We start from the raw sequence: 27,441 nt of genomic DNA, 5'->3' as shown, positions 1-27,441 counted from the left end.
CTTTTAATCACTGTACTCGAGAGGGAGAGAAACGGGCCTAGCCTGGGCTATATAGTGAGTTCCGGGACAACCAGAGCTACAAAAAAGAAAAAACAAAATAATTTTTCCTTACTTTATATGAGAGGTTTTCCTTCATATGTGTGTGTATATGCATATGTGCATTCATATATATGTACACACACACACATACTATGTCTGTATATGGTACACGTGGAGACCAGAAGATGGTTTCCGAACTTATAGAGTTAGAGATGGCTGTGAACTCCATGTTCTGGGAGATGAATCTGGGAGAGAGGCAAGTGCTTTCTCAAGCCCTGAGCCATTTTTCTAGTCCCTTGGTTGTTTTGGTATGTGCGTCTGCCTGTCTGTTTAGGGACAGGCCTTCACAGTTTTCTCCACACTGTCTTGAACTAACCTTGATATTTGGGCAACCCTCCTGCTGTGCACAGAGAAGCCGTGACCCCAGCCTAATGCCTGCCTTCATGGAGCTTTCTCTTTTTACTTCTTTTTAAGATCTGTTTGTGTCTCCTGTGCTTTGTTTGTCTTTTGTATTCCAGGATTGCTGAAGCTGGCTATGTAGTCTGGGGTGGACCCGACATTTGTAGCCCAGGCTGCCCAGGAACTCTCAGCAGCCCTACCCCATGATGCATGCTGCACGGAGAACATTGCCAAGCAGACTCTTTTGCCTTCATAGGCAGGCATCTGCATTCTCCACTGCTCCAAAATCATGTGCAATTTGAAATTTTGATTGGGCTGTGCCCTGGTGGGGTGCGGCTCTGTTTAAGTCCCAGATCTAGATCCAGAGACCCAGTTCCAGCGTCCCTTCCTCTCCCTACCTGTTGTGTGACTCTCTGTGTGTAAGTGTGTTTGTGTGTATGTGTGTGTATAGTGTGTGTGTGTGTGAGTGTGTTTAGTGTGTGGTGTGTGTGTATGTGTCAGTGTGTGTTTGGTTTATGGTGTGTGGTATTTTCAGGGATGGATCCCAGGGCCTCACACACACTGGACAATGCTCTCTGACTACACCCTGAGCTCTGGTCTGCAGAATAAGGATCCCTCAGAATGCATTATACCTCCCTCCTAAAGGGTTATCAGTCTCATCTGAGGGAGAAATTTCAAACTTGCTGCTTAACTCTGTCCTTGCCAGAACCTGGTTCTCTGGGATCACCTCCCCTCCTTCCAGGACCAGTGCTGACCATGGATGCACAGTCTGTGAGTCCTGACTTCCAGCCCAGCCCTACCCAGGCACCCACTAGCAAGTATCCCAATTTTCCAAGGTTTCAGGAGTTGGAGACCCCACTCTTCAAAAGACCCAGAATAGCTCTCTAGAAGGTGCCTGGAGCTCAGAACCCGAAGTAACAACAAACTTGTACTGGGGTTCAAGTCTCTGCTCCAAACATTGAGGAGTCCCAGCAACAGTTTAGGGGAGCCAGGAGTTGGGGAGCCCAATCCCTTCCCTTAGCTGTGGGGACAGCTGAGCCAGGGGTCAGGCTGCAGTGGAGAGGCCAGAAGAGGCGGAGACAGCCAGGATTGGGAGGGGAGGCAGCAGCGTGGGCGGCTGCCAGAGACAGGGAAAGCCCAGCAGAGAGGAAGAGAAACTGGGAGAGGGAGGAAGAGAGAAAGTGAGGAAGAGCACTTGAAAGGGAAGAAAGGAAACAGATGTGTCTCGAGGGGGAAAGAGAGACTGAGTGTGAGAGAGGGACTAGAGAAGGGATATAAGACGGGAGGGGTGGGGCATTACACAGGAGCTGTAAGGTAAGGAGAGGGAAGGTGACATAGGCAGACAAGGAGAGGCAGAGAGAGAGACAGAGAGACAGAGAGAGAGAGGAAGAGAGAGAGAGAGAGAGAGAGAGAGAGAGAGAGAGAGAGAGGAGCAGACATCAGGTGAGGAGAGACAGCCCTGAGAGGCAGTGTGTGAGGTGGCAGATCCTGTGCTGGGACACCAGAGCTGGGTAAGTCCCTGGCTGGGCTGGGAGGGACTTGCCTGGATGTTCATTCCTGGTGTCTCAGGACTTCTCTTGGGTAGTTGACAAAGATGCTTTGGGGGTTTATGAGAGAAAACATGGACAGGTATCCCAGGGCACCCTGAAGGAGGCAGGGAGTAGAATCCCTGCGCATAGAGGGGGTCACATTCCTAGCCAGAGTTCAGTGGGCAGGAATAAAGGAGCCCCTATTCTTAAGGCCTGACTGCAGACAGCTGCCCCCTCCCCACAGCTGCCAGGGCCGCCCACCTCTCTTGGCACTGCTCTTGGTATGTGATCCCTGGCCATGACCTCCCCAGTCCCCCAGTCCCCAAACAACAGTTTCTTTCTCCTCAGCATTCTCTGACCTCCAAGCCCTGACCCCAACTCTGTCCTCAGCCCCCCGTCAGCGGAGAGACACAGCCCCTTTCTCTTTCTGCCAGAACTCTCGATGGAGCAGGACCGACCCCGGAGCAGCCTGAGCCTGGCCAGCAGTGCTTCCACAGCTTCTTCTCTGAGCAGTCCCAGCACCAAGGTTCTTAGCAGGGGGATAGGGAGGAGGGGGCGAAGGGCAACCCTGTCCCATTTCCTAGCTGTGGTTCTGGGCCATCACGGGACCCCAGTTGTCATGGACAAGGGTCCTTAGTGATTCAATCTGCCAGACTGGCCCCTAGTTGAGCATCAGCTGCAGTTGGAATTTGGAGACATTCCCAGCTCTGTCCCCACCCTCTCAGTCTTCCACAAACCTAGACTACAAGGAGGTGGCTGCTCCTGTCTGGCTTAGGGGACTTCCTCTCCAGTCTACAACAGTGGAACCCACCCACTAACAACCAGGCATGGTAGTTCACAACCATAATTCAGTATAGGGGAGATGGAGGCGGAGATATAGATTTTGCCTAGGTGAGACCCTGTCTCATGTAAGACAAAAATCCCAAACCAGAGCCAGGTGTGGTGGCACATGCCTTTAATTCCAGCACTGGGGAGCAAAGGCAGGTGAATCTTAGTGAGTTTGAAGCCAGCCTGGTTTACATAGTGAGTTCTAGAACAGTCAGAGCTACATAGTGAAACCCTTTCTTGAAAAACAAAACAACAAAAACCAAAAACAAAACACGAAAGAACAAGCCAGGTATGGTGGTACACACCTCAAATTTCAACATTCAAGAAGTAGAGGCAGGAGGATCAGAAATTCAAGGTCATCCTTGGTTGCATAGTGATTTGAGGATAACCTGGACTACATAAATATCACCTAGGACAAAGTTCACTTTACTCCCTTAAATTCAGAACCCAGACAGAGGTTTGGTTCCAGCCTTGGTCATCCGACTCCCAAGGAGGAGTCCAAGGCAGCTTGGACACAGGGTCTGTGCAGTCTGTGTGTCGACAGGTGTCCCTCTGAGAGAAAGGAAGGGTGAGAAGCCCCATCTCCACCTTGAACTCGCTTGCTGAGGAAGTCTCTGCCCAGCATCAAAGACCCCCTTCTCTCCTTTCGCTTACCAGGACTCCCAGCCCACATGCCCTATGGGAATTGCAGAGGGTATTTTTTGGCATCTCTGGCTGTAGCAGCCAAGAGTGTGCTCTTGCCAGGGGCATCTCTCTACAGGGTCTCATGGAGCCCAGGCTGCTTGACTTCCTAGGTAGTCAAAAATTGACCTGGACTTGTTATTGTTGCTATTGTTGAGACAGGGTTTCTCTGCATGCCCTAGATGTCCTGGAGCTCGCTCTGTAGACCAGGCTGGTCTCAAATGCAGAAATCTGCCTGCCTTTGCCTTCTGAGTGCTGTGTTTAAAGGTAGTGCCACCACCCACACACCTTGAACTTCTAATTCTGCTGCTGTCTCCAGCGTGATGGAATTGTGGGTGTGAATAACGCTAGGACTTGAACTTATGCTTCACGTATGATAAGGAAGCATCGTATGAACAGAGATAACTCAATCCCTTGTCATTGGTTTTGTTTGCTTGTTTTGAGACTTGGTCTCAGACAGCACAGACTGTCCTGGAACTCCCTCGAATCCTGATCCTCCCTCAAATCCTGATCCTCCCTCATCTATATCACAACGGCTGGTTCTGTCGGCAGTGCTATCGTGTGCTCAGCCTCCTGGCCTGACCTCTAAGAAAAGGCCACTGCAGTGCCAATCCCAGGAGAAGCCTTCATTCATTTCTTCTCCTTCAAAGACAGGGTTTTTCTGTGTAACAGTCTTGGCTGTCCTGGAACTCTCTCTGTAGACCAGGTTGGCCTCAAACTCACAGAGATCCACCTGTCTCTGCTTCTCAAGTGTTGGGATTAAAGGCGTGCGCCACCACGGGCTGGCTATTCACTTCTGTTCCTCTCACACCTAGAAGCCTACCCGTGCAGTACACAGGGTCCATGCCTTTGGGAAAAGGAACAATGCACTTCGGCGAGACCCCAACCTGCCCGTGCACATACGTGGCTGGCTGCATAAGCAGGTAAGGCTGGTGGGAAAGCTGTGTCCCTGGATACTGAGGCTTGCTGTTGAGTTTCCTTCCTCATTCCTGATGTGATGGATGTGATATGCCTCTGCTGCCTGTTACTGTTTCCTCCGAACCTTAGCCATTCCTTCCCTGTCCGTGTTTGGACTATTTCCTGTTCCTGGCCCCAGGACACAGGTTATGTGCACATGAGATGAACAGGTATCTGAACATCTAAGATCAAGGTGGAGCGCAGAGCATGGTGGTACATGCATTTGATCCCAGAACTCCTGAGGCAGAGGCACACAGATCTCTGTGAGACAAGCCTGGTCTACATTCCAGGGCAGCCAGGACAACATAGAGAGAAAAAGTAGCCAAGCTTAAAATCAAATGTGCTACCACTCAGTCAGGCACCCAGCTTTCAGTTATAGGAATCCATTGTACCAACACATACCTACGGCCACCCCAGTCCCTTTAGGCTCTCCTTCTCTCCCTCTCTTCTCTCCCTCCCTCCCTCCCTCCCTCTGCCGGCCTTTCTCTGAGTCTCTGCCCCCATCTCTCTTTCCTCAGGTCTCTCTGGACCTTTGTCCCCCTGTCTCTGTCTTTCCCTCTGCCTAGTCTCTGTCCCTCTGTACTCCTGGTCACTTTCTCTATCTAGTCTTTCTTCTCTACTGAGCCACTTTCTATCTATCTATCTATCTATCTATCTATCTATCTATCTATCTATCTATCTATCATGTATACAATATTCTGTCTGCATGTATACAATATTCTGTCTGCATGTATACATGCAGGCCAGAAGAGGGCACCAGACCTCATTACAAATGGTTGTGAGCCACCATGTGGTTGCAGGGAATTGAACTCAGGACCTCTGGAAGAGCAGGCAATGCTCTTAACCACTGAGCCATCTCTCCAGCCCCTGAGCCACTTTCTTATCTCTCTCCCTAGGATAGCTCAGGCCTCCGGCTGTGGAAACGCCGTTGGTTCGTCCTCTCAGGACATTGCCTCTTCTACTATAAGGGTCAGTGCCCCAGCTGGCCCTTTCCCACCAGTTCCTCTCCCAGGCTTCTAGTTGCCCTGACACCTTCCTGACCTCTGACCCCAACTGCCCTCTGCAGACAGCAGAGAGGAGAGTGTCCTGGGCAGTGTGCTCTTACCCAGCTACAGTGTCAGGCCAGACGGGCCAGGAGCCCCACGGGGCCGGCGATTCACCTTCACAGTGAGTATGTTTGTGGGTTCTTGTTAGGTAGTAGGTGGGAACTTGAGGTGACCATGCCTTGGGGTTTCCACGCTTGAAGAGGTCTTACCGCACTTCCTCTGAGTTCTGGTTCCAAACCTCTGTCCCCTGCAGGCAGAGCACCCAGGTATGAGAACCTATGTCCTTGCAGCTGACACATTGGAGGACCTAAGAGGTTGGCTGCGAGCTCTGGGAAGGGCCTCTCGTGCAGAAGGGGAGGACTGGTGAGTGACAGCCAGGCACCTTCCCCATCAAGCGCCTCCCTTTGTAGGGCAGTCATTTAGATATGCAATTAGTAGCTATCACATAAGTGGACCCTATGATCGAAGACCCCTCCCCACAAGGAACTTTCTGCAATAGCAAAAAGGTTTTCTCTTTTAAGATCTGCCCACCTTCTTGTCCACTGACTTCTAACCCTCCAGCCAAGGCTTTCTGGAGCCTGTCCTGAACTCGCTCTTGTAGACCAGGCTGGCCTCAAACTCATGGAGGTCTGCCTGCCTCTGCTTCCACCACTGCCTGGCTCATGTCACATTTTTTAAAAAGAGTTGTTTCTTTTTATTTCATGTATATGAGTGTTTACTAGCATGAACCACCTAAGTGTATAGTACCCTCAGAGGCCAGAAGAGGGTGTCAGATCCCCTGGAACTGGAATTACAGTTGTGAATTGCCTTGAGGGTGCTAAATTGAAGCCAGGTCTTCTGGAAGAGCAAAACGTGCTCTTAACCTGAGCTGTCTCTCCAGCTACAAGGCCAGGCCACATTTTAAAAAGTAAAAAGCCGGGCGGTGGTGGCGCATGCCTTTAATCCCAGCATTTGAGAGGCAGCGGTTGGTCGATCTCATAGAGTTTGAGGCCAGCCTGGTCTACAAAGTGAGTTCCAAGGCAGCCAGGTTGGTTACACAGAGAAACCCTGTCTTGACAAACAAAACAAAACAAAAGCTTGTAAAATTTATTTATTACTTTTTATGTAGACCAGGATGTTCTGAAAACCCCCTATGTAGACCAGGTTGGCCTTGAGCTCACAGAGATCTGTTTGCTTTTGCCTCGGGATTAAAAGCAGGCATGTACAACCACACTGGTTTTGTTTTTGAACAAGGTCTCGAATAGTCCAGACTAGCTGTGTAGTTGATCACCTTGAACTTCTGATTATGCTACGGCCACTTTGCAAGTGCTGGAATTCCACTGTGCTGGAACTTGGGGCTGTGGGGACTTGTCCTCAGGAATTCTTGTATGCCACTAGGCAGGCACTACTGACTGAGCCACACCCCAGCCCTGGGTGAGTTTTTGTTGGGTGCTGGTTGAGGCCAGAGGTGTTGGATCCCTCTGAAACTTATTATATGTAGGTGATCACGAGCTGCCCAGTGTAGGTGCTAAGAGCTGAACTCGGGTCCTCTGAAGGAGCAGTGAGCACTCTTAACTGCTAAGCTACCTCTCCAGCTCCTGCTATGTACTGGGGGGTGAAGCCAGGATTTCATACTTTAAGCAAGTTGTCTAGCATTGAGAGACCTCTCCAGCCCTAAAAGTGTGTGTGTCTGTGTGGAGGCCAGAGCAGGACAGCAGGTGTATTTTTCTTTAAGATGTATTGATTTATTATAGCTATAGTATTCTGTCTGAATGTTTGTGTGTACGCTAGAAGAGGGCACCAGATCTCACTGTAAATGGTTGTGAGCCACCATGTGGTTGCTGGGAATTGAACTCAGGACCTCTGGAAGAGCAGTCTTGACCTCTGAGCCATCTCTCCAGCCAGGTTTACTTTTCTATTACTGTCTATCTTATTGCCTTGGAAACAGGGTCTCATTGAGCTGGAAGCTTGCCTTAGTTAGGCTGGAATACCCATAGCTCTCAGGGTCTAGCTGTCTCAGCTCCTCAGTTTCCTTGGGTATTGGCATGCAGAGTCATGCCTAACTGTTTGTTGTTTGTTTAGTTTTCAATTTTGAGACCAGGTCTCACCATATACGTCTGGTTGGCCTGGAACCACCTGCCTCTTCCTCCTCCCCAGGGATGATTTTTTTTGGGGGGGGGGAGGCAATGGTTCCGTTTATACCCACCCATGATGGCCAAATGTTAAAAAAAAAAAAAAAGTGTGTTCCCAACAGTTCTTGGGAGACTAAAGCTGGATAATCACAAAGAATTCAAGACCAGCCCAGGTCATAAAGTTGCTGCTTCAAAACATCACCTCAACCCCCCCCCCCTTCAAATGTGAGACTGTCTCAAGCACTTTCCCAGCTTGCCCAGTTCCTAGCCTCAGGACACTGGGTCTTGTGCCAGTAGACCCAGTGACCTTTTAGGAACAAGAGTGATGTCACTCTCTGTGCCCATTTGCTAGTGGACTACCTAGGTCACCTGCACGTCCCCAGCCGGGAGAAGGCCCTGGGGGCCCCGGGGGCCCTCCAGAGGGGAGCAGAAGGGAAGAGGGGCACATCTCGGAATCACCAGAAGTAGCTCGGCTCTCCAGAGGTCGTGGCAGTCATGGAACGTACAGGTCTAGCCCTACAGCTGAACTGCAGCCTGGCACCGGGAGTAGGAGGACCAAGAGCCCAGAGTAAGTAGGAACATTTTGGGAACTTAGGGCGGAGCCCTATCATTATCAGGGCGTGGCATAAGGGAACTGGGAGTTAAAGAAGTAGTTGGACCAGTAAGGGATGGTTGGTGGTCTAAGGAAAGAGCGAGCCTGTTGAAGGCGTGGCTTAAGGGAAAGATAAGGCCTGGAGGGACCTTGGTGGTGGCTTGACCCTTCGCAAAGTGGACGCAGCTGTTCCCAAAGGGAACTCACCCACAATCTGTCCAGCAGAGAGGGGCAGTGCAACCAGGGAAGCCAGACATCCTTGTTGGGTACTGAGGTGGACTGGAAGCAGAGGCTCAGACTACCTCAGTTCCCTGATTCTTTCCTCTCCATAGGCTGTTCTCATCCCTCTCCCGTCCGCCTTCCCCTCTGAGCCTTCCTCGTCCTCGTTCTGCTCCAGCACGGCGACCCCCTCTCTCAGCAGGAGAGATATCATTTCCTGCCCGACCTCACACTCCCTTGAGTCGCATCGATGTCAGACCTCCTCTGGATTGGGGACCCCAAAGACAGACCCTCTCTCGACCTCCCACTCCACGCCGCGGACCCTCCTCCGAAGCTGTCGGAGGGCGGCCACCCAGGAGTCCCCAGCCCTGGAGACAAGAGCCAAGAACACAGGTGCGCGGACAGCGCGGACTACATTTCCCATCAGGCTTCAGAGCTCTCTTTAAAGACCAGTGATCGAGTCACTCTGGCTTTATGGGGATTATAGTTCACAATGCAATTGATTTTCCCTGCCCCCCAAATCAAAGGCAAGTCGGATTCATGTCCCATCAGGCCTCAGGATTATTTTTGTGACATTGCTCCTATTTATTGTGGGTATTGTAGTTCTCAATACTCTACAGCCAATTGAGGCATAGTTTGGTTTTTTCCAGTTATTGTTTCAAGATAGCTCCAACTACATGATAATGTCTCACTGATTTATAGCCTAGAGTAACGGATTTATAGCCTAGAATATCTACAGCTAACTTCCTACAGCCTCTAACGGTTTTGCAAGGCTTGTCCATTTAGTAATAACTTGTGTGTGTAGAGCCACTAGAGTTGAGGATGTGTGTGTGTGTGTGTGTGTGTGTGTGTGTGTGTGTGTGCGCGCGCGCTCTGAACCCAGAGCCTGGCCATTCTAGGCAAACACTCTACCACTGATCTACTCCCTAGGCCTCTTTTTTTTTTACTTATTTTGAGACATGGTCTCCCTAAGTTGCCCAGGCTGGCCTTGAACTCACTCTGTAACTTAGGCCTCCAGAGTACCTGAGATGACGGCCTAGGCCACAAGGCCTAATTTTTTAATTAATATTTATTGAGCTCTACATTTTTCTCTGCTCCCCTCCCTGCCTCTCCCCTCCCCCTTTAACCCTCCCTCAAGGTCCCCATGCTCCCAATTTACTCAGGAGATCTTGTCTTTTTCTACTTTCTACTTCCCATGTAGATTCCTATATAAGTCGCTCTTAGTGTCCGCATTGTTGTCAAAATTCTCTGGAATTGTGGTTTGTAGGATGGTTTTCTTTGCTTTATGTTTAAAAACCACCTATGAGCGAGTACATGTGATAATTGTCTTTCTGTGTCTGAGCTACCTCACTCAAAATAATGTTTTTTAGCTCCACCCATTTTCCTGCAAAATTCAAGCTGTCGTTATTTTTTTCTGCTGTGTAGTACTCCATTGTGTAAATGTACCACATTTTCCTTATCCATTCTTTGGTCAAGGGGCATTTAGGTTGTTTCTAGGTTCTGGCTGTGAAAAACAATGCTGCTATGAGCATAGTTGAGCACGTGTCCTTGTGGCATGATTGAGTATATATACCCAAAAGTGGTATTACTGGGTCTCGAAGAAAGTTGTTTCCTAATTTACTGAGAAATTGCCACACTGACATCCAAAGGGGTTGTACCAGCTTGCATTCCCACCAGCAATGCAGAAGTGTTCTCTTTTCCCCACAACCTCTCCAGCATTAGTTGTCATCAGTGTTTTTGATCTTGGCCATTCTTACAGGTGTAAGATGGAATCTCAGAGTTGTTTTGATTTGCATTTCTCTGATGACTAAGGATGTTGAACATTTCCTTAAGTGTCTTTCAACCATTTTAGATTCCTCTGTTGAGAGTTCTCTGTTTAGGTCTGTACTCAATTGGATTATGTGATCTTTTGGTGTCCAATTACTTGAGTTCTTTGTATATTTTGGAGATCAGTCCTCTGTCTGATGTGAGGTTAGTGAAGACCTTTTCCCATTCTGTAGGTTGTCATTTTGTCTTGTTGACCATGTCCTTTGCTTTACAGAAGCTTTTCAGTTTCAGGAGGTCCCATTTATCAATTGTTTCTCTCAGTGTCTGTGCTGCTGGGGTTATATTTAGAAAGTGGTTCCCTGTGCCAATGCGTTTAAGTATACTTCTCACTTTCTCTTCTATCAGGTTCAGTGTGGCTGGCTATATGTTGAGGTCTTTGATCCATTTGGACTTGAGTTTTGTGCATGGTGATAGATATGGATCTATTTTCATTCTTTTATGTGTTGATATCCAGGTATGCCAGCACCACTTGTTAAATATGCTTTCTTTTTTTCCATTTGATATTTTTTTGCTTCTTTATCAAATATCAGGTGTTTGAAGATGTATGGATTGATATCCGGGTCTTCTATTCGGTTCCATTGGTCCTCCTGTCTGTTTTTATGCCAATACCAGGCTGTTTTCAGTACTGTAGCTCTGTAGTAGAGTTTGAAGTCAGGGATTGTGATGCCTCCAGAAGTTCTTTTATTGCACAGGATTGTTTTGGCTATCCGGGGCTTTTCCAAATGAAGTTGAGTACCATTCTTTTGAGGTCTTTGAAGAATTTTGCTGGGATTTTGATGGGTGCCACTAGGCCTTATAAGACCTTTCTAAGCATTTTTATTTCAGTCTACCCAGGCCTCCTCTGGTTCTTCCACCTATCTGCAGCTGCCTCCGCGACCCCCTGGGACCCGGGCCTCCATGATTTTGCTGGTAGGTTTCCTGCAGCACCAGGAATCCACTGGTCTTCTCTTGCTTGACCACCCACTTCCCAGGATCTCTGTGTCAGTTCTCCTGTTTCCCCATGGCTGAGGAAAGAAGGCACGGAATGAAACAACGAGGACATGGCCACTCCTGGGAACGGTTGAGGAGGGAGAGAACAGCCAGAGGCATCTGGAAGAGTCCGGACTAAACAGGGCCAAGGGAGGAGAGAAAGGGGCGGGGAAGCAGAGCAAAGGGAGGAGCAGAGGACCCAGAGACCAGGAAGCTGTGTACTCAAAAGGCTGAGGCTATTTAGGAATCAGATAAACCGGGGAAGGGAAGGGGAGGGGAGGGGAGGGGAGGGGAGGGGAGGGGAGGGGAGGGGAGGGGAGGGGAGGAAAGGGAAGGGAAGGGAAGGGAAGGGAAGGGAAGGGAAGGGAAGGGAAGGGAAGGGAAGGGAAGGGAAGGGAAGGGAAGCTCCAGGATTGGAGAGGTTCAGGGTAGGGCAGGGTCCTCTTTGATATGTTAAATAGGCACCTTGGTTGGCCTTTTGTTCCTGGTTTCTTTCAGACTTAACAAGTAGCACTTGGTGTTCTTTCCACGCTGTTCTTTCTGTGGTTTCCTTTTCTTTTTTGTTTGTTTTGTTTTTTCAAGACAGGGTTTTGAATGTGTGCCTTGGCTGTCCTGGAACTCACTCTATAGACCAGACTGGCCTCGAACTCACAAAGATCCACCTGCCTCTGCCGCCCTGGGATTAAAGGCGTGCGCCGCCACTGTCTGGCCTTACTATGGTTTTCAAATCACTGGGGAATACCAAAGATTAAGACTTAATACAAATTTGAATTTGGCCTTAGAGGCAAAAAGCGCGCCAAGTGCCAAAGGGGATAAAGGAAGGGCTTATTAAAACGGACATCAAAACCCTTTGACCCTCGAATTTTCTCCTTAGCCAGGTCCCCCAGCCGACTCAACTTTGCACCAGAGTTTGGAGACGGATGTAAGTTCTCTCAGGTCCAATCCCTGTCAAGCTCTCCGAGTTGAAAAGATTCTAGCCAGTGGTTCTCAATCTGTGGGTTGCGACCCCTTTGGGTTATATATCAGACATTTGCATTACAATTCATAACAGTAGCAAAACTGCAATTACGAAGCAAAGTAATTTTATGTTGGGGGGGTCACCACAGCATGCAGAAGTGTATTAAAGGGTCACAGCTTTAGGAAGGTTGAGAACCACTGCTCTAGATGGAGCTGGGAGGGGGAATGTCGGCTGAGGTCGGTAACATTTCCTTCTCCACTTCCCCCAGACTTTGTTGACCAAGCTGTGTGGGCAGGACCGGCTCCTGAGGCGGATTCAGGAGGATCTGGACAAGAGGCAGGAGGAGAAGGTGCAGAAGGGAGGGGTCTTAGCCCTCAGGTTCTTGAGCGCTCCCCTGTCTTGGGAGTCGAGCTGCTTCCATTGGAGGGCTTGTCTTCTTGGGTTGGATGTGGTGTCAGAAGTCTGACCTCTGTTCTCTGTGCAGGAGCAGCTAGAGGCAGCCTTGGAGCTGACCCGGCAGCAACTGGGCCAAGCTACCAGGGAGGCTGCAGCTTCTGGGAAGGCCTGGGGTCGCCAGCGCCTTCTGCAGGACCGGCTGGTGAACGTGAGAGCCACTCTGTGCCACCTGGCTCAGGTGAGCGTCTGGGTCAGGTGAGCAGGACTCTCGGGCTTGTGCAGGCTGCAGCGGAGGCTGTACGGGCTTGGAGGTCATGCCTGGAGCCATCAACCCAGTCACAATTTAAAATCTATAACCTCTTAAAAATGTGTTCTTATTATGTGTGTGCGTGTGCACCAGTGTATCCCATGGCATCCTTGTGAGCGTCAGAGGACAGCCTTTACCAAGTGAGCATCTTCCTGGCCTTCTAGGCCCTGAAACCCATAATCTTGATTTTTATAGAAGGTATGGGGCACGCAGCCAAGCAGTGATAAGACTGAATTTAGTCGCTTAAGATGGTAATGATGATGATGGTTTTATTTATTTATTTGTTAAGATTTATTTATTTATTATGTATTCAGTATTTTGCCTGTATGTATCCCTGCAAGCCAGAAGAGGGCACCAAATCTCATTACAGATGGTTGTGAGCATATGTGGTGGCTGGAAATTGAACTCAGGACCTTTGGAAGGGCAGGCAAAGCTCTTAACCACTGAGCCATCTGTCCAGCCCCAATGATGGCTTTATTGAGACAGGGTTTCTTCAGTCCTGGCTGTCTTGGAGCTCACTATGTAGACCAAACTGGCTTCAAACTCACAGAGATTCACCTGTCTCTGCCTCTGAGTGCTGGGATTAACACCTGGCCAAGAGGATGATTTTTACAATGTATTTACTATTTTCTATTATACATACATGTATGTGCACATGAACATGTGTGTGCACACATGTGAACACATATGTTGGGTGTTGTGTGAGTCAGTCGAAGAAAGAAGGTCACTCCAGAGGTAATTCAGACTCCGTGGCAGCAGGGAAGAACTGTTTCTATGAACTGAACCCCAAGCAGCCCTGCAGGAGCGTTGTTACTGATTGTTACACAAAAGTCGTGTTTTGGGTAAAACAAATTCCTCTTACCAAAGCCCTGATCTAATCTCTGTGTTTCATGAAGGAAAACATTGCACGCCTGCCACTTTAGTCCAGGTTGTGTGCTGTGTGCAGCACCCAATAACGTCAGACGCTTCAGGTGTGCCAGGACCCTCTTGTGTCCAGGGTCATGCAAAGGCCGTAGAGCCCCTTCAGAAAAACAGCCCTGTAGATAACAGAACACAGCCACTCTTTTCTGCAGCGACTTCTCCAAGGTCTAAACACCTCCCACAGGCAGCTGTTTTGTTCTGCTGTTTGCCCTCGATACAGCGACTCTACTCGATTTTTCCTCCTATACACATACATACATGTGAACCAGGCCCTCAATCCTAAGACGATCTGATTTGATTTTATCTTATTTTTTAAATATTCTCACAGTGTATTTCTGGTTGGCCTGAACTCCCAGAGTTCTGCTCCTTCTGCCTTCCTGCTGCTGGAATTAAAGGTGTGTGCTACCATGTCCTGCACAGTGAAACAAAGGGACAGCCTATTACTACTGTAGTTGTGAGGTATTCTGTGTGCTGGCTTGAGAGGTCTCAGCAGGTGAGAACACCAGCCCCCAGCCTCAGCACATGATTCTCAGAACCCACAAGTCCGATAAAGAGAGCCAAGCATAAGCCGTCCTTTCCACTCACTTCCAACCATGCATGAGCATTTGCACACACGAAAGAAATGATCGAAATGAATTGTGTGTACATGTGCCAGAGTGCTGGTGCTGGCCAGAGAGCAACTTCCAGGAGCTGGCTCTCCCCTCCGCTGTGCAGTTTCAGGGTGGCTGCCAAGCGCCTTCTCCTGTCGGCCTCATCACTCGCTCTCCTTAGGTGATTTTGACATGAACTTTCTGGCTTTGAATGGACTCTTCCTCAATGTTACTATGATCTTAAAAATGTTATTTAAACACTTGGGTCATTTCTCTAGAGAAGAAAAGTAGTATGGGGGGATTTAAATAAAAAATGAAAGAAAAATAGTATTTAAAGAGTCAGAGGCAGGGGATGCCTGTGAGTTTGAGGTCAGCCTGCCTGGTCGACATAGTGATTCCAGGACAGCTGGAGTTATGTAGTGAGACTGTCTCAAAAAAAAAAATGTATTTGAGAGCTTGTTCGATGATTTAAGAGCACTTTTGCTGTCCTAGAGAACCTCGGTTCAAATCCCAGCACCCACATGTTGGCTCGTAGCCACCTGTAACTCCAGTTCCAGGGAATCTGACACCCTCTCTGGCCTCTGTGTACATAATGCATACACAAACATACAGGGGAAACACTCATGCATGTAAATACATCCAGAAGAAGACATTTATCTATTTCAGATGATCCTTGTGAGGATCATGTGAAAACACAGATATGAATAGATACTTCCAATTTTATCTGTAGGCTGCTACGCTGCATGGCTTAGGATCAGTCCATGTTCACGGGGATCACATGAAGCATGTGGCCTGGGATTCCCAGTAGTTCAGGCAAAGTCTTGGAGTTGAAGTCCTTCTGGAGTGAGACTACCCAGAGGGAGCCTCCCTCCTCTGCTGGGGCAGGAGACTACCCAGAGGGAGCCTCCCTCCTCTGCTGGAGCAGGAGACTACCCAGAGGAAGCCTCCCTCCTCTGCTGGGGCAGGATCTGGTAGTTTGAGGGACTAACCTTGTATCTCCTCCTTTTTGGGACTCTAGGAGCGAGAGCAGGTTTGGGACACCTACAGCGGCCTGGAGCAGGACCTGGGCACCTTAAGGGAGACTCTCGAATACCTTCTGCACCTCGGGTCTCCCCAGGTACACCCTCACCCCTCACCCTTCCCTCCCTGCCCACAGCACCAGAGCCACAGACTCTCAGTACTTCAAGTCCCACCTGGGAACTGTGGCCATGCCAGCCCTGTCCGGGAGCTGAGTCCCATCCCCTGGGAACTATGGTCATGCTAGCCCTGTCAGGGGGCCGAGTCCTATCCCCTGGATTGGTGACTTTCTTCTTGATGTGACCCAATATTTGACAAGAAGCAATTAGGGGAAACGTGTTATGGTAGGTTGTATTTTGGTTTATGGGGTGAGAATATGGTTCTTCACTCTGAGGAAGATAAGATGGAGCTCATGATGGCAGGAATAGGGGCTGAGAATTCTCAAATCTCACTGGATCAAGTTGCAGAGAGTCAGGGCTGCAGAGATGGCTCAGCTCAAGAGCACCTGTTGCTCTCGGGGAGGACCATGGTCCAGTTCCCAGCACCCACACGGTGGCTGTCAAGCATCTGTGGCCTTCATGTGCACCGCACTCACACACACACCCTCACATACAGAAACACATCGACTCCTATTTAAAATCATCAAAATAAGCATTAAAAAAAGTGGAGTCAGGAAATGTTGGCATCCCTCTAGCACAAAGCAAGTCTAGAATGCTTTGCTTCTGTTTTTACATTTTAAGATTTATTATTTTTTATTTAAGTGTATATATAATACATATATATATATATGAATATTATATATATTTACCTGTGTATGTGTGTGCCCTTGGAGGCCAGAAGAGGGTGTTGGAGTCCCTGGAACTGGAGTTACAATCAGTTATGTGTTGCCTGATGTGGGGGCTGGAACCAAACTTAAGTCCTCTGGAAGAGCAGCAGGTACTCTTAACCCCTGAACCAGCACTCTGCCCGCCCCAGACAAGGTCTCTCTGTTACATAGCCGTGGATGTCCTAGAACCAGCTGTCTAGACCAGGCTGCCCTTGAACTCCTAGAGATCCACCTGTCCTTTGGCTGTCTCTTTTGTCTCTTTGATTCATTCTGGGGTCCCAGCCTGTGGGAGGCTGTGGCTTAGGTCCGTGTGGTCTTCCTCTCTCAGCAAACCATCTCTGGAAATATTCTTAGACGCAGCCTAGCCACCAGACAGTCTGTCCCAGCCTCCTCTTCCTTCCTTTCTAAGTCCCCTATTATCCTAAAGACCTAGCTTCCGAAAGCCGCTCTCTGGCTGGTTCTAAATGGCTCCTCTCACGTGGAACCTTGCTTGTGCTGTTAAATGCCACAGCTAAGTCCGGCTCCCTCCACCTCAAAAGTGCCCATCTCCAGCCAGTTGCTGTTAAGTTTATCCTGGGGGTTTTCTGTGCATTGGTTCTCTCTCTCTCTCTCTCTCTCTCTCTCTCTCTCTCTCTCTCTCTCTCTCTCTCTCTCTCTCCTCCCCCCCCCCCCAGCTTTTCTCTCTTCTTTCCCCTTTTATTTTGTGTATAAGTGTGTGCAGGTGCGCCTGTCGGAGCCGGGGAACAATATCCTCGGGCACAGCGCACATTGTTCCTCAGACCGGGTCTCACAGGGACCTAGTCTGTCACTCACCAAGTAGGCTCTAGGCTAGTGAGCCCCGGAGATCTGCCCATCTCTGCCTCCCCAGGGCTGAGAGGACAAGCTTGTGCCTCTACGTCTGACTTTATCTGAGTTTCCGGCATTGTACTCGGGCCCACAAGCTCGCACAGCCCCTTATTGGCAGAACCCGCAGAGCCGGCAGAGCCCGCAGAGCCCGCAGAGCCCGCAGAGCCCGCAGAGCCCGCAGAGCCGGCAGAGCCCGCAGAGCCGTTTGTTTGTTTCTCCAGTGCGCTCTGTTTTTGCTGTTGTTTGTTGGTGGGGGGCGGAGGGAGATGGTATAAGCCAGGGTTTCTCTGTGTAGTCCTGGCTGTCCTGTAACTGGCTCTGTAGACCAGGCTGGCCTAGAACTCACAGAGATCCACCTGCCTCTTCCTTCCCAGTTAGTGCTGGGATAAAAGGCATGTGCCACCATGCCTGACTTTTCTCTGCTGTTTTTTGAGACAAGGCCTGGTGGTGTAGTCATGACTGGCCTTGAACTAATTTGTCTAGAAAATATGGTGCTCCTCCTGCCTGTGTCCCTCGATTGTTCATCTCATTCAGCCTGCTTTAAGCCTGCTGTAAATAGCCCATCGCGTGCACCTGTGTGCCTGGCTGCTCACTTGTTTCTCGGTTCTAACCTGAGCTACATAACTCCAAATTTTGTCTGTAGGTGTGCTCCCCTGTAATCCAAACAATCAGGAGACTGAGGCAGGATGATTCAAAATTCCACCATCACCTGGCCATAATTTATCTTTAAGTAAAAAAATAAGTATTATGAACAGGACAAATCAAAATAAAAAATAATTAATTAAAGGTCTGCTGGACCTGCCATAATAGGACACTGGCTCAAGTCGGGCAGTGGTGGCACACGCCTTTAACCAGGACTCGGGAGGCAGAGGCCAGCTGCCACAGAGTGAGTTCCAGGACAGCTAGGTCTGTTACACAGAGAAACCCTGGCTCGAAAAAAAAAAAAAAACCAACAAAAATAAATAAATAAACAGATAACAGGACACTGTTTCAAAAGCAAAACCAACAAGAGCAATGGGCTTTATCATGAAATGAGTTAGACCTAGCGAAGGGTAGGCCAGACATTACTGAAAGCCACAAACACTGTCAGTTATCTCTAAAGCTGTATAAAACAGGGGCTGGACAGAGGGCTGTTCTTCCAGGGAACTTGGGATTCAATTCCCAGCACCCACATGGCAGCTCACACCTGTCTGCAATTCCAGTTCCAGGGGACCTGACACACAGATCCTCACACAGACACACATGCAGGCCAAACACTAGTGTGTGTCGGGGGCGGGGCGGGGGAGACAGGAAAATACCTGGGCACACTGTGTCTCAAACAGCCGCATAAAGCAGAGGTGTGCCAGGACACAGACAGGAAAGCAGCAGTGTGAGCTGTGGGCTCTCCAGACTGGTGTCCCCAGTGGCAGCGCAGCAGATCTTGTATGCGGCAGTGGACATGGCTCAGTGGTTCCAAGCACTAACTGCTCCCTCAGAGGACTGGGGCTCAGATCCCACACCCACATGACATGGCTCACAAACTCCTGCAGCTCCACCCCCAAGGGATCTGATGTCCCTTTCTGGCGTGCACACAGGGAGACACATCCATACACATAAATAAGTAAATCTTTAAAAATTTCTGTGCCGGTAAGATGGCTCAGTAGGTAAAGGCCCTTGCCAAGAGTGATGGCCAAAGTTCAATCCCAGGCACCCACACATTGGAAGAAAAAGAAGAATTCTCACAAGACTTTTAACCTACACTTGTGCACAGGGACCATGTGTTGCACATGGAGCTTGTAAAGGCCGGAAGCCGTCACGGCAACCTCCACAGCTGATGTCAGAGCCTTCTGGGTGGGGCCCATCTGCTGATGCCACCCTGGTATGTTTTCCTCTTGAACAAACCCCGTTCCTCCTTTCAGGACCGAGCAGCTGCCCAGCAGCAGCTATGGATGGTGGAGGACACGCTGGCAGGTCTAGGTGGCCCCCAGAAACAGCCCCCACATACTGAGCCCAAGGCTCCATCCCCTGCACCCCAAGGAGAGGAGTCCTCAGAGCGGGAGGTGAGATTTCCAGCTTCTCCCCAGGTTCCTGTCTCACCTGTCCTAACCCAGTGAGTCCCCACCCACCTCTTTCCCTTCCCCTTGATCACCCACCCAGTCCCACGACTGTGAGGGGTGGGGAGGGAGGGCATGGAATCCCTTGGGACTGGTTAGAATGGCTGTCAGCCATCATGTAAATGCTGGGACTTGAACCTGGGTCCTCTGTGAGAGCAAGTGCTCTAACCACTGGGAAACCTCTTCAATCCCATCCTTTTCTCTTTGCTCCCAGGACCCAGCCCCAGGCCCTTTGAGGCCTGGGTCTTCCCATATCAATGAGACAGTCCCTACAGACACACCCAGAGCCCAAGTCAATCACGACATTCCCCTCAGGGCACAGTGTGTGTGCACTTTGTGTGTGTGTTGTGTACTCATGTTACAACATTCATGTGGAGGTCAGGGATAATTCGTGGGAATCAGTTCTCACCTTCCACTGTGTAGACCTTGGGGATAAGACTTAAGTCGTCAGACACGGTGGCCAGCACCCTATCTGCTGAGAGAATGCACCAGCCCCCTATTTAGTGTATATATTGCTATTTTTCTTGGAGGGGGTGTTGTTTTTGAGATAGGGTTTCTCTGTGTAGCCCTGGCTGTCCTAGAACTCGTTCTATAGACCAGGTTGGCCTCTAACTCACAGAGATCCTCCTGCCTCTGCCTCCAGACTGATGAGATTGAAAGCTACACTACTGCCCAGTAATATATTGTTATTTATTATTCTGTTCGGGGCTCTCTGTTGTGTGAGTTGGTCAGAGAAAGAGGTCAGTCCAAGGAGAAGTTTTCAGCCTGTGGCAGCAGGAAGGCCCAGCCTCTGGTGAACTGAACTGAACGACCACGCAACGGCACCAGCCACGCAATGGCACCAGCCACGCAATGGCACACTTATTGATTGCTACACAACGTTGTTTTTTTTTTTTTTTTGGATAAACAAGTTCCTTGTTCCCAAGTCCCTATTTTAATTCATATATTTCTCTAGAGGAAGGTATCACACTGGCTACTTCAGTCCTATTGTGACCAATTGCAGTTCCCAGTAATCCAAGAGCTTCAGGTGCACCAGAAGCATTTGTGGCCAAGGTCATGCAAAGTCCGTAATGCCCCCTTCAGAAAAAACAGTTCTACAAATCCCAGGAAACACTCACTGCTTTCCATGGTGATTCTTCACGGTCAAAGCACTTTCAGGAAACAACCCTTCTCTCAAGTCTTCCCTGCCACGGTGGCTGCTAGGTTCCTCCCACATTGTTCCATCTCTCTCCTGACTTTTCTGTCCACCCCAGCCACGTAGGGCATCCGCACCAAAGAAGACATCATCAAGTGTGTTTGGTGAACCGCCGAGTTTTTCGGGTACAGGAATGTACATGTGTGACTTAGACTCAAAGGCAGTTGCTCCCCTAGGAAACCCCCCCTCCCGCCCAAACACCACCATATCTGCCAGGTCAACACCATAGCATGGCGCCCTGTGCGCTCCTGGGAAACCTCACACACGTGTCCGTGTTCACAGCGGCTCTGACTCCTCACATGTCAAAAGGTACACTACTTTTGATGTTGAACAACTTGTTCAAAGTCACACAGCCAGTAAGTGGCAGAGATGGGGTTTGAAGTTGGTATATCTAGCTCTGGGTTTGTAATCTTAATCTTTTCCATGATGTACCCCAACTGGCAAATACTTGAAAATTTGTGCTAGTAGAAATAATAAGAATGACAGACAATATTTTTCCTTCCAGAGCCTTCCGGAGTCACTGGAGCTTAGCCCCCCTCAGTCCCCTGAGGTGGACTGGGGTCGACCCCCAGGAGGTGACAGAGCCCTCCTCAGCCCTCGCTCAGGTGAGCACCCTGGTAGGGTGGGAATCTCTCTGGGATCTTGTTCTGACTAAGTCCCCTCTGCTTTCAGGTGTTGAGTCTCCCAGGATCTCCCGAGCATCCAGCCCTGAAGGTCGTCAACCTTCATCTCTGAACACTAAGGTAGACTGTCTCCGACACACTTTAAATCTGCCTCATGTCTGCGCTCGATCACCTCTGACCTCCCAGCACTAGGAGAGGCCAGGTTGAAGACCATGACCAGAGTGGATAGGATTAGTATCTCAAATACTAGTAGCTGTGTGATTTGGGGTAGTTTCTAAGCCTCCTGAGCCTCTGTACTTGTCATCTTTGCAAAGGCACTAATAGCCTTGCTTACCACAATGAGATTTAAAATAAAGAGGGCATGTCTTAGTGGTAGAGCCCTGCCTAGGATCCCCCAGTGAGATATGGGGTATGGCTCAGTGGTAGAGCCCCGGCCTAGAATCCTACAGTGTGGGACTGGGGGCGTGGTGCAGAGCAGAGCAGAGGGAGCCGGAGAGAGGGAGGCCTTGGGTTCATTCTGCAGCACTTCTCTGACTAAAAGGGCCAGCGTTTTCCACTTAGTGTCAAGTTATTGGGAGAAGCTGACATGCCCAGGAGCGTGATGCTTCCTTGTCATAAGACAGAGCAGGTGATGGAAGGAGGCCGAAGATGTGGGTAGGAGTCAGGCTGCACAGGACCTGGGAAGCCTTTGTCCTTCGCTGCAGGTCAGGGAGGGGGCGCAGCAGCCTCTGGTGTCCAGGGGTCCCCTAAGTTCTAATGGTCTATGAAGTGCCTGACTTTTGGTGGTTAGTTCCTGGGACAAAAAGAATGAGGAAACCGAAGGTTAGAGTCTGTCTCTCTGCAGGTCCCGGTGGCGCGGCCTCGCATGAGTGCGCAGGAGCAGCTGGAGCGCATGCGCAGAAACCAAGCCTGTGGGCTTCCTTTACCTCGTCCAGCCTCCCCGAGACTGCTGACCCTGGGGAGGGCACTGTCACCAGCTGGACGACAGCTTGATTTGGAGCAGAGGGTGAGGAGAGAAGGATCTTGGATTGGAGAGCATCTGTTCAGAATTTGAATTTTCTCTTTCTCTCTCTCTCTTTTTTTGAGACAGGGTCTCGTGTATCCCAGGCTCGCTTTGAACAAGCTAGCTACTTAGCTAAGGTTGGCCTTGAATCCCCTGTGCCGTGATTACAAGCACGTGTCACCATGCCCGTTTATGCAGTGCTGGGGTAGAGCCTAGCAGGCAAGCATTCTACTGGTCATCCGTCCCCAGTTCTGGGGCTTTTCCCACATGGGAATGCTTCCCATTTCCTTGTTGTTAACTAAGTCATCCTGCCCTGTACTTGTGGAGGTGTTGTGTGAGTCTTTTCTGGGGAGAAGCCGCGTACACAGGTTCACTCAGTCCAGAACAGGAATTTACAGACCACAGTAATGGCTGCACCAAGCTCCAGTTTGGTGAGCCAGTGAGGTTTTACGGGGTTACTAACAGGAGTATGTGTCAGAGGTTACCTGCCGTAGCAGGGGTAGCCTAAAAATAGCTGCATTGCCAAAAAGCCTTCCCCATGAGTGACAGCTGATGAAAGCATCAATGCGGCCCTGGCTGCAGAATCTGCAGGCAGCTCAGCAGTTCTGAGTGAACTCTCGGTAGCTTGACTGGCCAGTCTCCTCTTCCGGCTGTTTGCTGCTTCCTTAGTACAGCCGTGAAGTTTGTTCATCTCCTCCAGGCTCAGGGTTCTCAGCTCTCCTGCAGGGAGTGTTTCATTTTAAGTCACATGACCTAAGGGAGAGAGGGGTGGGGAGAAAGAGACAGAGGGTGGACACCTTTCCTAACCACACCCCTTCTCCAGCTAGGCTTCCTAATTGCACAGTTAGCTGTGAATTGCTGAGGTCACGGTGAGGAGAGAGGGCAGCCTGGTCCTGAAGGAAGCTGACATATCATCTAGTCAATGAAGATTATAGTGAGAGAGCCTCACGGCCATGGTTGGCCGTGAGCTGGGAAGGGGAGCACTGAAAAACAATGGAGCCCTAACTTGATGGGGGAAGAGAGACAGCTCTTCCAGAGGACCCACGTGGCAGCTCACAGCTGTCTGTAATCCAGCTCACAGTGTATGTCATAGTCATAAATGCCGACAAAACACCAACACACACAAAATAATAAATAAATGCAAATTAAAGAGCTAGAAAGAGAGGAGCACCCCAGAGGCATGGCGGGAGGATGGGAGGCCAGAGGAGCTGTCACTGCACCTCCCTGAGCAGGTCCTCCTGAGGAATCTCAGACTCTTTCGCCAACAAAGCATAGGTCTGACTTTTAGGAAGTTCTGGATCGTGTGATTTGGTTCGGCATAGCGTATGTGACAGGGAGCATGGAAGATCCAGGTGCCGCGGATTATAAGCTGTCAAATCACAGCAATGACCCTTAATTGTGAACTTCAGGCTGTGGAGTCAGGCCTGAATGCACAAGCCTCTTTTCTGTCACTTTTCTGTGGGTGAATTCATTGGTCAGATGAGCATTCTCGCTGTCCAATCATATCTCAATAGCCCACAGGCTTGGGACCAAGCCCGAGGCACATAAACCTCTGGGGATATTTATATCCGAATCAGAGGAGCTTTTGTAGGGAAGGATTAGACCCGCTGTGGGTGTGGGCGGGGCTTCGTAACCCCGATCTTCTCCAAGAGGACAGGTGAATTCAAATAGCATGTCTTTGGGCCATTTCACTCTGAGCCCCCCACCTAACATCACCGTAAAAATAAGAAGGGGGACCCTAGTGAAGCTGATGGACAGCTCCTACCCCAGCACTGAGGACAGGAGGCAGGAGGATCCAGCCAAAGTGGGGGGCCTGGGGAGATGGCTCAGTCAGAAAAGTGTGGGGGGCCTAGGGAGATGGCTCAGTCAGAAAAGTGTGGGGGGCCTGGGGAGATGGCTCAGTCAGAAAAGTGTGGGGGGCCTGGGGAGATGGCTCAGTCAGAAAAGTGGGGGAGTGCTGGGAGATGGCTTAGTGAGAAAAATGGGGGGCTGGGGAGATGGCTCAGTCAGAAAAGTAGGGGGGCCTAGGAAGACGGCTCAGTGAGAAAAGTGTTGGGGGACCTGGGGAGATGGCTCAGTGACTGGCGTTGGAGCTTCAGAACCCATGTATAGAGCCTGGGCCAGCAGTGGATGTCTGTAATCCCCATGGCATGGAGATGGGAGGTGGGGATGCTTAGCTCCCTGGAAGCCACGGATCAACTAGTACAGGGAGTGTTTCTTTGTCCCGCCAGCCAGCTCCCAAATCACGGCACAGAGATTCATTAATAATTAGGAAAGCTCGGCCGATAGCTTTTATTTCTAACTAGCTCTTGTAACTTAAATCAAGTCATTATTCTTCTTCTGTATGGGGCCATGGCTTTACCTCTCATCCTGCTTGGCTTGCTTCCTTTGCTTCCTGCTGGTCACTCCCTTCTTTCCAGAGTCCTCTCTGTCCTGAAAATCCTGCCAAGCTATTGGTTGATAGAATGAATCCACAGCCTTTTGTTTCCTCTCGAAAAACAAAACAAAGCAAAAAAGACTTTATTATTTTTAATTAATTAATTAATTTTTGAGACAAGGTTTCTCTGTAGATTTGGAGCCTGTCCTGGAACTGTCTCTTGTAGACCAGGCTGACCTCGAACTCACAAAGATCTGCCCGCCTCTGCCTCCTGAGTGCTGAGATGAAAGGCATGTGCCACTATCACCTGGCAGCTTTATTATTTTTAAACTATTTTTAACTGTCTATATCCCTTTTCTTTTTTTCTTATGCCTACACCATTGTTAGACACACGGTAACCTGTTTCAAGGCTGTTCTGTCTGAACCTGCTTTACTGCGTATTTGTAACCTTTCCTGACTGCATGAGCAAAACCTTAAACTGCCAAGCAGCTTAGCTCACCGCGTGCTGCCGCTCAAGCCCTCAGGCTGTGGCCAGGAGCCCTTCTGTACCTTGGACTGCGTGAGCGACTGTGGGGCTAGCAAGCCCCATGTGACCACATTTTTGTGTTCAGAACCTTTTTTAAGCTCTCTCAGGCCTTATGTGGAACTGAGTGCCTGGACGTTGGGTGCCGTTTGTACTCAGGCTTCTCCTTGGCCACCATCTCAGAAACACTGACGTGGAGACTATCATTAATGGTGAAAACTGACAGCTTCAGCTTCTTTCTAATTAGCTCTTCTAACTTTAATTAACTCGTCCCTATGCATCTGTGTGGCGCCACACGGCGCATGGCTTTTACCTCTCATCCTGCTTGTCCTGCTTCCTCTGAGTCCCTCTGACAACTCCTTTCTTCCCAGCATCCTCTCTGCTCCCCAAATCCTACCTAGCTGTTGGCCGTTCAACTTTTTATTAAACCAATCAGTGATACGTATTCAAAGTGTACAAAAAGATTATTCCACAAATTAGTCTGGCAACTTGCTGAGGTTCTAGGCCAATGAGAGATCTTGTCTCAAACCCAAGGTGGAGGATCAGAGAAGGGACATCCAAGGTCATCTTCTGACCTTCCTAAGCACCCGCGTAGACAGGGAGGGAGAGAGGAAGGAAGGGAGGACTGAGGAGAAGAGAGGAGAAGAGAGGAGAAAGGGAGGGAGAGGCTGGGGAAGGAGGCAGAGAAAACAGGGGCTTCAGTGGCAAGAATTCTACCTTTTCTTCTTCCTTCTCTTCCTTTCTTTCCTCCCCTTTCCTTTTTGCTCCCCTCTTTTCTCCCCCACCACCTCTCCTTTTATTTCCACTTGGACACAATCTCATCAGTACTCTGACCAGGCTGGCCTTGAACTTCTGACCATTCTCCAAGGCAAGAATTCTAACCCCCTAATTCCTTCCAGCCTGTCGGAGGAGCTGCACAGTGGCTCAGGAGTTCTGGATCCTGGAGTAGGTATGGAGTGGTGAGTGGAGATGGGGGGTGGCCTGGATGCAGACAGGGCAGCAGTGGCATTAGCACAGTCCCCTGTGCCCTCGAGTTCCTGCGGCATCTACAACAAAGTCAGGAAGCCCCTCACACCCAGTCAGGAACTGCAGAGCTCCAAAGGCCTGCTTCATCCAGTAATGGCGACCTTACTGCTGGTCGGCCTGCAATGCCTAGATCCTGGTTTCCAAGTCCTCTGGATACAGGCTAAGAAACATAACTCCCATCAGGCCTTTGTGGCTTGTTTGACTTGACACTGTGGCTTATTTTCTGTAGCCCCAGGCCCTCCCCAACCTGCACGCCAACATCCAGAGGCCACCGGGAGCGGGTGCTCAGTCTCTCCCAGGCCCTAGCTACAGAGGCTTCGCAGTGGCACAGGCTGATGACTGGTGAGGTGCCCAGGATCTGCACCCCTGGGTCCGAGGGCGGAGATCTGGAAATGTGGAGCTCCCAAGTCTAAGTTAACACTTCTCATTCTCCATTTAGGCTCTCCAGGGGTAAATTCAGACTCCAGGGGAGACTGTCTCCCACCAGGCTCACAACCTCCCAGTGAAGAAGTGCACCAGGTCACCTTGTCCCCAGCGGCTCCCAAAGCTAACTCTGCCCCAGGGAACAGGCGAGGCCTGGCCCAATGGGAACCCAGCTGGGACCCTGGGCACACCCCTGCCTCTCCACTGCAGGATCAGGGGGCGTGGCCCCTGAGAGTCACTCTGCTGCAGTCCAGCTTTTGACTTACACAGCTATTGTGTGATGCAAGCTCAATGCACAACCTTAAAGTGTAAGATCAGTCAGGACCACGGGGGAGAAGTGTGTTCCAACAGTGTTCTAGGAGCTACAGTGGTCAGACTGATTAGCCCCACACTGTCTAAATTTGGACTAAAACTTTGAACTATTAGTCAATAAACATCTTTATCCTCTCTGAGGCTGACATTGTGATCGGGGGCCTTAGATTCACAGGGATAGAGGAACCTGCCTGACACCATTTTGAAGGCAGGAGCCATTATGCTGTATTTTTAAAAACAAGTTTTTATTTACAATGAGAGTTGAATTGCTCTCTGTTTCTTGGAACCTGACCTTCCCCAATCCATGACTTTGATTTGTTTTTTGAGAATACCCTGGCCCTCCTTGACCCCTTGCTAGTTAGTGAGACCACAGTCTCACTAATCATTACATGGTGGGTGACCATATGATGTTTCTTTAAGGTTTTTTAAATTCCTTTTTGGCCCATTGTCTCCACTCTGTAAAACTACTCACGCTTTTACCCTTCAAAGGGGCTCAAGTGGATTCTCTGCTGTTCTCTTTAACCCAATTTAGGAGGCAGTTGCTGGCCAGCTCTTCGGGGCACCCCAATAAAAATCAAGTTTACTTCAAATTTTGCTTAAATTGTGGTAGTGGTCTTATTCTTGCCATTTGGAATTAACATTTTTTGGAGGCCCCTGAGATGGGATTCTCTGTATACTATGAATATGTTTTATTTCCATTGGTTAATAAAGAAGCTGCTTTGGTCTAGAACTGGGCAGAATATAGCTAGGCAGGAAAACTAAACTGAGTGCAGGGAGAAAGAAGGCAGAGTCAGGCAGATGCCGTGTA

General features: G+C 49.7%; 1 protein-coding gene across 4 annotated transcripts; it reads left to right on the top strand.

Annotated features, from left to right (window-relative positions):
* Positions 1-1,573: 1,573 nt before the first annotated feature.
* On the top strand, positions 1,574-27,223 carry Plekha4 (pleckstrin homology domain containing A4). Of its 4 annotated transcripts, none has more exons than XM_087901304.1 (20): positions 1,574-1,949; positions 2,402-2,493; positions 4,292-4,399; positions 5,330-5,402; positions 5,500-5,600; positions 5,733-5,842; positions 7,943-8,158; positions 8,515-8,794; positions 11,063-11,137; positions 12,072-12,119; positions 12,424-12,504; positions 12,640-12,789; positions 15,388-15,486; positions 18,957-19,097; positions 20,852-20,951; positions 21,019-21,089; positions 21,814-21,975; positions 25,772-25,821; positions 26,128-26,240; positions 26,338-27,223. In XM_087901304.1, exons 2-20 carry the CDS (start codon positions 2,410-2,412, stop codon positions 26,580-26,582), a joined length of 2,307 nt encoding a protein of 768 aa, XP_087757430.1. In that variant the 5' UTR covers positions 1,574-1,949; positions 2,402-2,409; the 3' UTR covers positions 26,583-27,223. The 4 variants fall into 4 exon arrangements, with proteins under 4 accessions (XP_087757430.1, XP_087757429.1, XP_087757431.1 ...); XM_087901303.1 differs by having other exon boundaries at positions 11,054-11,137; XM_087901305.1 differs by having other exon boundaries at positions 11,054-11,137; positions 25,772-25,831; positions 26,338-26,553.
* The last annotated feature ends 218 nt before the right edge of the window (positions 27,224-27,441 follow it).

The sequence above is a fragment of the Myodes glareolus genome, chromosome 24, assembly GCF_982192425.1.
Source record: "Myodes glareolus chromosome 24, mMyoGla1.1, whole genome shotgun sequence".
Classification (NCBI taxonomy): domain Eukaryota; kingdom Metazoa; phylum Chordata; class Mammalia; order Rodentia; family Cricetidae; genus Myodes; species Myodes glareolus.
The sequence above is the reverse complement of the archived record's forward strand: the minus strand, read 5'-3'. Positions and strand labels throughout refer to the sequence as shown.

Excerpts from the sequence above, each read along its gene's own strand:
- Plekha4 (XM_087901303.1), top strand. The coding sequence starts at position 2,410 with ATGGAGCAGGACCGACCCCGGAGCAGCCTGAGCCTGGCCAGCAGTGCT. Across the intron at positions 12,505-12,639 it reads ACAAGAGGCAGGAGGAGAAG|GAGCAGCTAGAGGCAGCCTT; the intron begins GTGCAGAAGGGA and ends TTCTCTGTGCAG. Across the intron at positions 21,976-25,771 it reads AGCTTGATTTGGAGCAGAGG|CCTGTCGGAGGAGCTGCACA; the intron begins GTGAGGAGAGAA and ends AATTCCTTCCAG.